General features: G+C 40.4%; 2 protein-coding genes across 11 annotated transcripts in view; one reads left to right on the forward strand and one right to left on the reverse strand.

Moving 5' to 3' along the window:
* Positions 1 to 16: 16 nt before the first annotated feature.
* On the forward strand, positions 17 to 13578 carry CLCC1 (chloride channel CLIC like 1). Of its 5 annotated transcripts, none has more exons than XM_071810338.1 (12): positions 20 to 235; positions 1044 to 1150; positions 2900 to 2995; positions 3897 to 4004; positions 4960 to 5181; positions 6333 to 6473; positions 7545 to 7638; positions 7965 to 8062; positions 8144 to 8290; positions 8867 to 9160; positions 9677 to 9923; positions 12766 to 13578. In XM_071810338.1, exons 1-11 carry the CDS (start codon positions 181 to 183, stop codon positions 9902 to 9904), a joined length of 1590 nt encoding a protein of 529 aa, XP_071666439.1. In that variant the 5' UTR covers positions 20 to 180; the 3' UTR covers positions 9905 to 9923; positions 12766 to 13578. The 5 variants fall into 5 exon arrangements, with proteins under 5 accessions (XP_071666438.1, XP_071666439.1, XP_071666437.1 ...); XM_071810336.1 differs by having other exon boundaries at positions 22 to 235; positions 995 to 1150; positions 10479 to 13578; XM_071810335.1 differs by having other exon boundaries at positions 24 to 235; positions 995 to 1150.
* The window catches only part of GPSM2 (G protein signaling modulator 2), a 29617-nt gene continuing 26804 nt past the window's right edge, over positions 10822 to 13634 (reverse strand). For all 6 annotated transcript variants that reach the window (XM_065841640.2, XM_065841642.2, XM_071810333.1 and 3 more), the window contains 3 exons: positions 12748 to 12910; positions 12393 to 12610; positions 10822 to 11421 (listed from right to left, as the gene is read on the reverse strand). In XM_065841640.2, coding sequence (XP_065697712.2) covers positions 11257 to 11421; positions 12393 to 12610; positions 12748 to 12910 — 546 coding nt within the window. In that variant the 3' untranslated portion in view covers positions 10822 to 11256. The remainder of the gene's footprint in view (positions 11422 to 12392; positions 12611 to 12747; positions 12911 to 13634) is intronic.

Below are 13634 nucleotides of genomic sequence, written 5' to 3' on the forward strand. Positions count from 1 at the left end.
AGCGCCTCCCGCCCCTGAGGGCCGGAGCCGCGCGCGGGGCCGCTCCTCAGCCGCCGCTTCGCCGCGCGCCCTGAGCGGCCAGAGCGGCTTCCTCGGGGCGGTGCCGGGTCGGCCGCGGCAGCGCCGCCGTGAGGGGCTGGGAGTAGCGCGGCGACCCTCCCCGGCGATAGGGGCCTGGCGATGCGGGGCGGCCCCGGGCCGGCCAGACGCGCCGAGGCCGTGTGCGGCCCCTCAGGTACCGGAGCGGGCTGAGAGCGGCAGGGCGGGCGGCGGCGCGGTGTGGGAGAGCCGCTGACTGCAGCCCGGGTGTCCGGGCCCGGCCTGCGCCATGTCTTGGCCCTTGTGCTCCAAACGCGGTGACCTGGCGCGGGGGAGCGGCGGAAGCGGGGAAGGGGCCGGGAGGCCGCGGTTCTCTCAGCGTTGTTGGTCGCGGCTGAGGGAAACACGGCGAGAGCGAAGCGAGGAGCAGCGTGCGGGCTTTGCTGTTTTACAGCCGTTTCAGCGCTGGCGACGTGCGGCCTCTAGCGTCGTACGGTGCCCCGGGCCGGGCTATGCGGGGCTGCGGCTCGGGCGGAGGGAACCGGGCGGCCGGGCCTCTGCGAGCAGCGCCGGTCACGCTGGCCTGGCTGCCCCGGGCGAGGCGGGAACGGCCTGACGGGCCCTGCAAGGCTTGCCGCGGAAAGCGGTGTGGTGATGTGTGCGAGATCCGTGTTCAAAGCCAGGCCTGTGCTGTTTGTTACCGTGTTTAGCAACGTCGATTTCTACAGCTGCTGGTCATGACAGCCAGTCATACAATACGGTTTCAGTGTTGCTTATAATTGCTAGTGTTTTTTTTGGGGAAAAAATGATACAAGTAAAGTTTAATCTGTTCAATGGAGAACTGAGTTTTTAAACAACTCTGGAGAATACTTTTTCATGTTTTAAGATTGTTTCAGTTTTTTTGTACAGAGTGTTACATGCTGAACTAAATGTCTGAATTTCTTGTTATGTCTAGTGATACAGGATGCTGTTTCCTTTGGTGTTGTATGCAATTGTGCTAATAGGGAGCGGTAAAGTTCAAGATGATGAATGGATTGACCCCACGGATATGCTCAATTACGATGCAGCATCAGGAACAATGAGAAGACCTTACAAGGTAGAAAAAGAAAAGGTGCATGAATACGTATCTCTCCCAAATAGTCCTTCAGCCACGTGTGGTTGAAAGATCATCCTTAAATTGTGAAATTAGAATATAATAGAATTGCTGCCTTTTTAAGGTCTTACAAGGTTATATCTGAGTCTATACACAGAAAAATGTTTTGTGTCCGTTGTTAAAATTGCAAGAAAAAAATGGCAATCTGTGTTATAGTAAATAATTAGCTCAGGGCCTTTTAATGACCAGTTTCCATTGCACACTGATGAAGTCAGAGGAAACACACTTTTTGCTTTTTCATAGGTAGTGGTTGATGATTTATGCAGGTTGTGGCTCCACAAGTCATTTCTTTGAGAAGCACTGGGTTAAACAGCTCTTGCTAGTTTCTGAAGTATAGTGTTAAATATCTTGAAAATTAAGTTCCTAGTGGGATAGAATTTGGGGGATTTAGGCTTAATGATCCGCAGTAATATGGGAATAAACCCCATTGATTGTGTGAGAGTATTAATGAAAGTCAAAGGTATTTTGTAATGCTGGACATGAGAGCTTTCAGAAGGAAGATCAGAGTAGGAGTTGAGTGCTGTACTGTTAATAATTAATGAACATTGAGGAGAAAATTAAATATGAAAAGCTAGTTTTAACAAGGTGACTCTATTGTTCTCTAGGAGGGGTGGACTCTACATATATCCTGAGATGTGTAGTATTTATCCAGTACACATGACACTGTAAAATGTGATTAGTTATATGGGCACCCTTGATGTTTTTCATTCTTCAGCTTTCAAGTGTTGCAGTCTTGAATAATACTGTTTTAATGCTTCACAACATAATCTTATGAAGCTTAAAAAATGCAAACTGCATTATTTTTCTTCACAGAGTTCCTCAGCCTCCGCTTGCCCTAGGACCACCTGGTAGTCATTAGAATCCCTAAAATTCAGCAGCAAGCTTTGAAGTCTTTAAACTTGGTGCCCTACTGCTTTGGATTTTATTAAAAATATATGCTAGGAGTTTTACTGTTGTCTCCCACAAAAATAGAACTGCATCTTAAAGGAGAAGAGTGACTGCTTTGGGTTAGGTTAGTCAGTCTGTCCAGGATTTCCTTTCTGCTCTGCAACAAGAGGTTTTGGCAGGCAGGCTGTGTGGGCTAGCCAGTCCTCAAAACTTCATCTCAGCAGGAGGTCACTGATTTGTGTCATGTTGCATTTCTTTTGGAGACTTTCCTCAGTGTGCATACTTGGTTGTGTAGAAGCAGCACTGTTAAAACTAAGTCTGAGCAGTTAACATAAAAAAAAAAATGATGTTTTGGAGTGAAGAGGGAATAGGAAAGGAAAGGCATGCAGCCCTCAATGAGGTTTTGCGTTTACTTTCAGTCTGGCTGGCTACGTGGCCAGCTGGACTGGGAATTGGTCTGGCTGAATGCTGCCCCCTCGCTTGCTGGGTCAGTTTTTAGCCAGGGGGATTATCTAATCTGATGCACTGCCTGGCTCACCAGCACTCAGAGGAGGGGAAAGGGCAGCTGGAGGGGGACAGAGCAAGATGTCACCTTTTGAAGGCAGCATGCATTTAGATAAAGCAACTGTTTGTTTGGAGCCTAAAATAACAGCAGAGGTGCAGCTGGAATATTGTTTAGAGAGTATTAGCAGCAAAGAGCCATGCTCAGTTTTTAGCTCCTTTGCTTCTTTTAAAGTGCTCTGACTGTAGAAGTGTGACATGGCATATTGATAAAATTCTTTGATTCTAAAAATATGTGTTTTTCTTATGTAATTTTAGGCAAACTACCATGACTCTGAGGATAAAACTGTGGATACAGTCAGTACTGAAATCTTACCGAGTTGTTCCAGGGAAGTAGATTCCTTGCAACAGAAGGTTTGTTGTGAACTTCAGAATGTTTTCCAGCCTAGTTTGTACTTTGTGATTATGCCTGTCTGGACAGTAAAGAAGGGGTGAATTGCTGCCATAATTTGTGAGACGATGCATTATTTAGGGGGAACCTCTTTATTCAGAGGAGAGGCTGGAAGTGGTTTGAACTCAATTCCATGTTACTTCTCTCTCTACCAAGGTCTATTTCCTACAATGTTTTATAGTGTAACAGAAATTGATGGGAGCTGCGTGTTTCTGCCCAGTGTCAACAGTTTAAACCTGGTGTTGGGATGTTATCACTGTGCTGGCCAAAGCTTAGAAACCTGACATTTCGTTTTCACATTGTTCATTTCTGTTGGATTTTAAGGGGTGGGTTGTGGGTATAGAGAGCACATCCGTGGCTGACTGTAATATGCAGTGCTGCAGCTCTCGGGAGCCACTGTGAAACCTCCAGGCTGCCACTGCTTCTGAGATCAGGAGGATGCGCTGATGTTTGTGTAGCTACTGAGGCTCTCACTTCCCTCAGCCATTTGGAGACCACATGGGATATGTAGTTTTAATGTTTTTGTTATGTAGTATTTTTTGCAGTTTTCTTCATTTTTCTGATGTAAACTTAATATTTAAGGAGATCTAGATTTTTAGGTTTTCCTAGTCTTCCTGAGGGTAGCATTCAAACCATATTATGAGCAGGTCTGAAATTTCTGGTACTGGCCAGTCCCATAACAAGTAGTGTCTTCAGCAACTGCATATGCTTTTTATCTGGTGTACGAATCATGGGATTGTTGCTAAACTAAAGAAATGTGCCTCTGTTAATCCTGAGTTTTGTGTGTTGGCAGGGTTTTTTTTTTCTCTCCTGTGAACAAGCTGGTAGGAACAAGAAGTGAATCAAAGTATCTTTCCATTGCAGATTGCAGATTGTGAGAAGCAGCATGCCAAATCACATGAAAGCCGCAGCTTTTATATTTTTAAGCGATACTTGAATAAGATCTTAAATGAAGCTGGAAAACTTGGCCTTGTAAGTATTTGAACAGTCATTAAAAATTGATTAGAATTCACATTACTACTTTATGTGCTTTTCATGGTTATCAAGTGTTGATTAATTGTTCTGGCATACTTTAAAGTAAAATGAAGGGAACTGAATTGCAAAGGAAAAAATGATAGAAGGATGTGCATTCAGTATTGCTGTTAGCAGTGTTTGCTCACGGAGAGTTTCTCTTTGGTCTGTATGCATCCGAAGGAAGACTATGTGAATTCAGAGTATGCATCTCAATATCTGTGGCTGGGATGCAGCTACAGTAATATCCCGTTCAGTTCATGTTAATGGTTGTTAAACGTGAAAGAGGCAGATTTTGCTTGTTTGTTGTAGACCTTTTAGGCCTTTGCTTTAGACTCTGCCCCCCTTAACCATCTAGGAATTGCAGCTTATTAGAGTTTGCATATAAGAATCACCTTATTAACTTTCTTTACTACATTGCTTTTGGAGTTTTTTTTTCTGTTCCGAGATAGAGAAATAAATTTTTAGCAATAAGCAAAATCAACATTTAACAAAGAACATTATACTTAGCAACATAAAATTTCTCCTTTCAGTATTTAATGGCTTGTATCTGTAATATCCAGCCATGATCAGGGCACACATAGTACCTTTGTAATTATTACTTGTTAATGAGAAGTGGCTCTAAAATTTTAATAATAGATGAGATAACTTGCTTCATTCTTTAGTTTTTTGCTGTACAATTGAAAGAGAACACACCAGTTGAATTCATGTTTTATATAGTTCAGAAGAATGAACAAAAAGGTTATAGTATCATAGCCCTGTCCCATGTCTTCATCCTGCAGTCTACGTCAGAAAGGTGCTGGTACATATTGAGGGTATATAATCAGGTTTTTGCCTAGGAATAGAGTTTTTTGTATGTACTTCTATTGCCAAATTAGCAGCTTTTAACCATTGTTTTCCTCTGCTTTTAATTCAGCCTGAGGAAGATGTGGGCCATGTCCACTACGATGCTGAGATCATCCTTACAAAACAGACATATTTGGAGATCCTCAGGTTTCTCAATGAGGAAACTTGGCAGTCAGGTGCTGTGGATGATGCACTTAGTGATATTTTGATCAGATTTAAGCATCATGATTATAAAGCTTGGCACTGGAAATTTGAAGACACTTTTGGAATTGATCTATATAATATGTTTCTGGTAAGAAAAGAAAGAACTTTTTTTGTGGTTTTTTAATTGCTGTTTTCTCCAGTTTCTTTGTGCAAGTCTAGTCAATGAATGTTACCATCTTAACTACAAGTGTAAAGCAGTTCTTTCCATCATACAGTGAGTCACTTTTTGTTTCATGGCTGTGGAAGGTAGAGGTGATATATTCTATTGAAGTACGAATTCAAGTTTTTTTCCTGTGATCTTCTTTTCTTACTATAGCTTTGTAGATTTTTTCTGGTTTGCTTTCCTTCTTCTCTTCCTGTCTTTTATATCTGTTTTGTGTGACTCATTAGACTCTGATACTTTCTTGTCACTTAAACTGATGGCTCGTGCATTATACATTTTCCAGACTTGTCTCTTGTTCAAATATATGCTGAAGCTGTTGGCTTCTGCAGGAGCTGGAATATATTTATATTGAGACAAGTGTGTATTTGAAGTCTTACAGGTCAGAGATTTTTGTGAAATTTGTTGAAAAAAAATTGTAGTGTTGCAAAGGAGAGCATGAGTAGGAGAAAATGTCATATTCTCTAAAATGGAATTAAAATGTGTTCAGCTGAGGACCTCTAATAAGTCAAAGCTCTCTGAATAAGGCTTTACAATTCATAATATGCTAACATTTGATGCTGACATGATCTTGAAAGTAGCCTTTCTAGTTTTGACGGGTCCATGGAAGCCAAATGACAAATGTGAGCTGTCAGTAGCATAACCTCGGATGGAAAGAGACTGTGAAGTGCTTCTCTGAAGTCCTGCTGCTGTTCCCCAATTGTAACTTTGTCTCTTAACCAAACTGCCGGAGTTGGCCACTGCAGCTCATACCAGGCACATACTACACAATTACTGAATTACACCAATTCTATAATTTTAAAGTATGGTGGGTAATGTGATAACTGTCATAAGGAAAAAATAACTAAATATCGCAAGAAGGAAATCAGCAACTGCAACACAAGGCTGTGATCACAATGACTCATAGTAATACTGTGAAAGTGGCCCGTGCTGCTGTGAAAGCAAGATAATATTCTCTCCACTGCAGTGTGTAAATGGTACTAGTAAAAACACACATTGGAAGTTTCTTCGTGTGTTCTGGCAGTAAGCTTGGAAAATTCCAAATCTGGATCACTTTTCTTTCCTGTTTTCTTTTTCAGATCCTCTTGTGCTTAGTGTGCATTGTAATTGTAATAGCTACGGAGCTCTGGACACGTATTCATTGGTTTGTTCAGCTTAAACGTGTCTTCTTAATAAGTTTTCTAATCAGTTTTGCGTGGAATTGGCTTTACTTATATAAGGTAAGTTGTTCTGAAACCTTAGTGGCTTTTAGGCTTAAAATTTTAGGATTATTGAAGGAGTTAAGGTTATTTAGTTCCTTTAGTTAGTTTATATAAAGCAATAATTGACCGCAAAAATAAATAAAGTGTGTTTATTTTGCATGTTGACAGGTGTAATAGGCTTAAAGAACAAAAGAAACCCTGCCAGTTTTTCTCCTGCCACAGAATTCATAAAGCAGTAGAAACTCTGATTTCACTGTATGGGCAAGGGAAATGTGAACCCTGTCTAAAGCAGCCTGGTAGAAAAGTCTTATGAAAATATACTGTGGGAAGTTTTTTCTTTCTAAAATTCCCTGAGTAAAACTGCATTTAATGTGTGACAGACCAGAGATAAATGCTTCATTAATGGTGATAAAGTAGCTGACTGTAGAATGGTATTTGTTTTAGTGAGGAGGAATTTATGCTAGTAGGTCATAGCCCAGCCACAAAATCTCAGTCCTTGCATCTCGTCATCAGAACTAAACCGCAGGGTGTCAGAGCTGGGTGGCTCTGGGCCGTGGCCGGGCTGCCCCGCGGGGACTGACACTGAGTCACTGAAGAGTTTTTCAACAGATGATTTGCCTTTGTTATCATAAGTTGCAAACCATAAGGCAAAATTATAATGAATACAGGTAGTTGCTAATGGGAATTATTTAAAAAATAAAAGACAATGTCCTGATGTTTTAGTTAGTAATTGCATGGCAGCCTTCTCTGGTTTTAATGTAGAAACATTTTAAGAAAACAAGATGTCAGGTTACTTTTGCCCTGACCTTGTATCTTTGAATATTAAAGTTTGCTCCTTAGGTAATTTGAACTCCATTTGGAGAGTAACTTGGAGGTAGTCTTTATCCTTTCTTACAGTTACTTACAATTTAACTCTGTTAAATTGTTTAGGTAGCAAACTTTTCTTAATACAGATTTACCCAGGTAATAATCCCAAACCCGTGAAGAGCAAACATTTTTAGCTCAGGTGCAGATCTGCGTGGATGCAGGTGTTTTCTGCCCAGCACTGCCTTGTTCTATGTTTTCCAAGTAATTTTTATTCTCCTGTAGCTGGCCTTTGCGCAGCATCAAGCAGAAATTGCGAAAATGGGGCAGTTCGATAACATCTGTGCTGAGAAGCTGAACTGGAGGGAAAGTCTTTTTGGTAAATACTTGTTTTGTTATTTTGTAGTAGTATTAAAGATTTCAAAATGCTCAGTAATAGTATCCAAGAACACTGTAATTTCTTCATGAATAGTAAATTGAATCTTCTTCAGCAATACATCTCCGTGACAGGATAAACTACACTGCCAAGCTAATCTCAGATTTTTAAAAATACATCTCAGATGTTTAAAAATCATTCTCAGCTTTGAACCATATCTAGGAGAGTTCTCTTCCATCTATCATTGAAATGCTGCTTTCTGTACTACTGCTGTGTCATAAAATACATGTTTTAAAAGTAGTAAAAACACATCTCTGCTTTGGTTACAGAATGGTTCAGAAGTCAGTGGACATTTCAGGATGATCCCTGTCAGAAGTACTATGAGACACTACTAGTAAACCCTGTCTTGCTGGTTCCACCCACGAAGGTATACACTGAGCCTCAAGAGACTCTTTGTGTTTATGTTTGTGATCGGTGACAACACTGCGTTTGTATTTGTATTTTCTAGGCATTGGCAATTACTTTCACCAGCTTTGTAACTGAGCCTTTGAAGCACATAGGACAAGGTATTGGTGAATTCATCAAAGCACTTATGAAGGAGATACCGCTTATTCTGCAGATTCCGGTGCTAATTATGATGGCTCTGGCTGTCCTGGTCTGTATACATTTATCTTACATTAAAAAGCTCAGTTTCATTTTTTATATATTAAACCTATCTCTATTTAAGTATTATTATCTATTATATTATTTATTTCTTATTTGTACTACTGAACAGATATCTTAGTATGGATTAAATCATTTCTACAAAGGATTTTTTTCTTAACAAAATGTTTATAGTACAGTTCATTTAGCAATTAAAATAGATACGTTTGCATTTAAGCCACATCCGTCCCTACTCCCCAAGTGGGATAAAATAGTATGAAACTGCGTAGAAGTTGAGACTCTGTGACAGTTTATTGCAGCTTTGTTCCCGATGCATTAATTGGCATTTTGTACATGAAAAGCATTGAGTTGGAGCCTTCAGCATGTTTATTGTAGCACCAAAGGAACTAAAGCCTGGCAGTTCCTGCGCTGTGGTCAGACTGCAGAAACCTTGAATTTTACTGTAGCTGTTCTGATCACCTGAGCTTTTCTTTCAGTGTTTTTCAGATAAGTGACTTGGAATTCCCTGTGAAAACTGCAGGCTGCAAATAATTGGTATTTTGTGTTTGTTTTTTCACCGCTACCCCAGGCTTTCTGCTATGGTGCAGGATCATCAGTGTCTGTGTTAAGATACTTAACTTTTCAGAAGAAAAGTCTTCCTCCTCCACCTGCCAGTCAACAGGAGAGAACAGACTTTGGGCAGTATGCTGGGAGCACCCCTGATGGCTGTTATTCGCAGAAGCTCCCTTACACTTACGGAGGACCTTACGACAGAGGAGATGCTCCTGTGAGACCGGGAAGCGGCAGCAGAAGTCCTGACGTCGTGCACACAGGCGACAAGCCAGACACGCAAGTAGAAGAGCCTCACAAACCAGAGCCTGGTGTATGTTAGTCCTGGTGCTCTTTTTGCTGGGATTAAATTTAATAGCTTTCAGTGTTTTCTGCTAGAATACATTTAAACAACAATCTTAAGCCAAATCTTGGGGAGGAGTTAAGGAAGTAAATATTCCCCTATGGAACAGTTCTGTAGAGGTATCTTTGGCATGTTTTGTTCTGGAAAAATACTCTGCAATGGCTAACTGTGGCGGGAAACTATTGAATTAAAACTCTGCTTTTACAGTAAAGACGTAAATAACTTCAATGCTTATGTCAGTCTGGGCAATAATAATTACCCACAAAGGCGGGGGGGGAAAGCAGCACTGACTTTTCTGTAAACTATAGAAAATTAAAAACAGATTTATACTTTGGATTGTGCTTAGTTACGTGTTTTCTCAGGAGAAAAAGATGATACTAGTTGTGCTCTGGGGGAGTTCTGCCCCTTGAGCTGAGATGCACCTGAAGCTAATAGATGCCATCACTTTGGATTGCTCAATTAATAGCTTATTATTAATTTTTACAGAATAGATTGCACACTGAGTCTGAAGTCTGTAGAGTAGAAAGTATCACAGCTGAAAACCTTACTGAAGAACATGCACTTGAGCAGCAGAAACAGGAGACAGGCAAAGCAGAGCGAGAGACTGGAGAAAATTGTAATCCTAATAAAAACCTAGAAGGGAAACGTTCTGCAATGGAACCATGTGAAGAGAAGAAAAAGAGCGGCTCACATGACTCACAGGAAGGAGACTAAGGAAGCCCCAGGCTCTGCCGTAAGTTTTGTTTAATCTTTAATTGTCACATACTTGCTACTTCTGCTCTAGTTCTCAAATGTACAACAGAGGACGTGAGTAGGGAACTCATCTTTGGTCAGAGCATTAGCATGTGTAGCTGTCACGTAGGGTTTTAAGAACTGAGAGCCTGAGTATATTTACTGTTTCTGGAATCTGAAATGTGTTAAAATAATACAACCTCAATTGGCCAAAGAAACAGGCTTGTGGGTGTTGCTGCATGTTTGAAATAGGTAAGTTTTGAGTAAAACTACATACCCTGTGGTGGGAAAGCACTGAAACTCTGTGATTTTGCAACACAGGCCTAACCAGGTAACTGTTAAACAGCCTGAAGAAAGTTGCTGATGTAATTCACTTAAGACTAACTGTGCCTCAGCTTGAAGTCTCAGGACTGTCTTTGTTTTATATTCTTTAAAATCAGTCTTAAGTAAGTAGAATTGCTGCTTGTTGGCTCAGTTCTAGGACAGCTTAATTATTTTCTTCTAGTTTAATAATTTGCAGAGGAGTGAGAAGCTGATGTATCAGTTAATTTTTTAGGGTGATTCAAAGCTGAATATGGAATGGGAAGCACTGAGTACTGAAGATCAGCAGGGTAAGCCAGTGCTAACACATGGGTTTGGAAGAAAATGTTGTCATTTCTCCTTAAAAGCAGAAAGAGGACAGTTTCAGTAGAAATCATTTTTCAGTGCTAAAAAGCTGCAAGAAAATGGAAAACATTCGCTGTAATACAGGAAACATTTAACTAAACAAACATTACCAAAAAATCAGCATGTTTTGAAAAGACTATATTAAACAGAATTTACACTAGGGTATGATTTTTTTTTAAATAAAAATTATTGCAGAGACAAAGCTTGAAGAAAGACAGACTAAATACTGAAGCTGTTTCTCAAATTGTTTTTATTTTTTAAAAAAAGTATAAATGAAATCCAGACCTTTTTCCAGGGAGGTACGCATCAGGAAAAAAAAAGTTCTTTAAAAAGAACATACAAATTTAAGTCTTGCACTAGATGGAGACAGTGGTAGAATCCACACATCAGCAATGAGAATACCCTGACAGGAAGAAAAATCCTATTAATGTTCATAGACTAGAGGCAGTTAAGAGGGAGATATGGTAATCGGTATCCCAGACACTGCTGAAAGCAGCTGGCAACCCATAACTGCTGGTCATGAGTGTGATGCTGCTGCTATTTATACAAAATACTATTAGAAAGGGGACAAAACTACTTATTGCAGTCTTCTGTAAAAAGGCATGTATGTTTTTCCAGCGAACAAAAATGACACCCAGGATGCTACTGTACAGTACGGGCCTGTTTCTTCAGCTCGTATTTGGTCCCTTTATAGTTGAGGGAAGTTGGACCCTTTGTTCATCCATTCTCTTGGCTTGGGATCGTAAAATCAGGCTGAAAAAATCCTCATCTGGTACAGTTGGTCCTTTTGCAGCTGATGGAGGAGCACATCTTTGATCATCCAGTCTGGAACCCTGCAGACAGACCAAGCGATAAAGCTGCATATTTACAGGAATATATAAAATAAGAGAACAATAGAAGCCAAAAATTACTAAAGCTTTTGTTTTCGGATGTAAAGCTATTGTAAGGATTTAATTTTTAAGTTTTGTTTCAAGTTAGTAAGTTAAGAATGCAAGTGTAGCTAAAATGGTTCCCCCAAACCACCTGTCCACATGTATCTGAAAATAACCCCCAGAAGTTAGTTCCTGTTTGTATTGCAGAATGAGATTTTTAGTGTCCTTTGTCCAGAAGAATTTTAGCATTGGTATATGTGGTATCTGTAGTCTCATGCAACAGAAAATTTGTATTTTGAGATCCTTATCAACCCGTCAGGTAAAACACCAAGGTTTTAAAGTCTCTTTGCTATAAGTGCTCTGACTGACAGTCAGACACCTCCCTTGGGAGTTGTCATGAACTATTAAACTTAACATAACTGGAATGATGATCGCTATCACCACTACAGCTTTGATACTGATTTCTTTCATTTGATCAGTTATGATTCCTGGTATATCATGTGTCTTCATAACAAGACAGATCTAAGCACTGTTTCTTAAAATTATTTTGCATGCTCCCTTTAATGGCCTCGCTTGTTTTCCTTCACCTTTACAGCATTTGTTACTTTAAATGGTTAACATGGCATAAATACCAAAATTCCACTTAGCTAGACACCAGATCATTTGGAGAAAAAACAAAATCCAAACAACAAAAAAGAAACTGAAAAAATAAAAAGCCACAACCCACACAGAAAACGAAACACCCTTGGGGGGGGGAAAAAAAAATCCTTTTTTTTTTTTGTTCTTTGTGTTCTTCCTTATCTGCCAAATCAATGTGTACGTTAAAACACACGATAAATTTAGTTGCTGACTTGACAAAACTAAGTAGCAAGATGCACAAAATCAAATCCCCAAAGACTCAGAATCTGAAGAATTTTTGTGAGAAAACTTACCTGGCATTTGATCAATGTATCAAAGAAGTCGTCATCCAGTTCCCTGTTGTTGGCTGCCATGAGGTGCCCCAGGACGGAGTGGCGGTTGTGCTGGTTGAGCCGAAGGCCGGGCAGGTGGCTCAGGCTGGCGCGCTGGTCGTCCAGCCGGCGGCTCTGGGAGCTGGCGAGGAGGTCGAGAAACTCATCTGTGTGGGGGGAGACCACGGAAGTGGAGAAAGCTGGGCAGGAGGAAGAAAACAAGTCAGCCCAGAAATAAGTTCGCTTCCATACTAAGTCTTGCATACAAACACATTTGTTTAAAATAGAACTTGGCAGGAACTAAAGTCAGATTTAGATTTCACTTTTAAAAAATTACATTTTCTTATTGTTTTAGGGGGTGTAGAGGATGTTGCCACTGGAGCAGCTGAGAATCTGTTCTTCTCCTGAAAGTAGCATCTCTGATCGTCCATCCTGTTACTCTGGAATCGACTCAGCAGATCAAAGAACCCTTCATCTGCCACTGTCTCTCGACTGTTTTTCTGAAGAGGAGAGAAGAGTTAGGGGTATTTTGAACTCAAGTGTACCTAAAACCAGGACAACTGCTCCACAGTTGTGTTCCAGTAATATGTTTGATATTTGCATATCTTAAATCCATTAAATCTATTTGTATAGACACAGATTTTTTTTTAAGAGGAAATGTTAATAATATGGCAAGCATTTTTGCAAGGTAAAATGTGTTAGAAATGTTTCGTTCTCTGAAACAGAAAGAAACAGTGCTCTGATCAGGTAAACAGTTACTTTGCCTCAACCATGAATCCACCAAAAACCCCAAACACCCATGAAAGATAAAAACAAGAACAGCAATGAACAGTTCCATCATCTCCTCAGGTCTGTGCTCAGAAACACTTGACTCTCATCTAGATCAAATGACTCAGTTCTTTTATTTTTAACTGCCTTCTGTCAAGAGTGCAGTAACCTAAAAAATATTTGTCAAAAATATCTCCCACTGCCTGAATCAGAAAAAACAGTTTGGAGAAGTAGGGTCTAGAAGAGACAACAAGTAAAATATAGAAAAATCCATCAGAAAAAGTTGCAATAGTAGGAAAAGTTTAAAGCTGGCACCAGCAGTGAAAGCTGCAGAATGGCAGATTCTGCACTGATCTACAGAACCGGAGTGTTTCAGTTGAATAAACAAGTGTGACTGCAATGGACAGCTGCAGGAGTGTGTTTTCTGGGATTTTATCAGACAGATGAGTGAGGCCA

Source organism: Patagioenas fasciata, chromosome 6 (genome assembly GCF_037038585.1).
Source record: "Patagioenas fasciata isolate bPatFas1 chromosome 6, bPatFas1.hap1, whole genome shotgun sequence".
NCBI lineage: Eukaryota > Metazoa > Chordata > Aves > Columbiformes > Columbidae > Patagioenas > Patagioenas fasciata.

Coding starts and splice junctions, on each gene's coding strand:
- CLCC1 (XM_071810338.1), top strand. CDS start 181: ATGCGGGGCGGCCCCGGGCCGGCCAGACGCGCCGAGGCCGTGTGCGGC. Junction 236..1,043: donor GGCCGTGTGCGGCCCCTCAG/GTACCGGAGCGG, acceptor TTGTGCTAATAG/GGAGCGGTAAAGTTCAAGAT. Junction 7,639..7,964: donor CTGGAGGGAAAGTCTTTTTG/GTAAATACTTGT, acceptor CTTTGGTTACAG/AATGGTTCAGAAGTCAGTGG.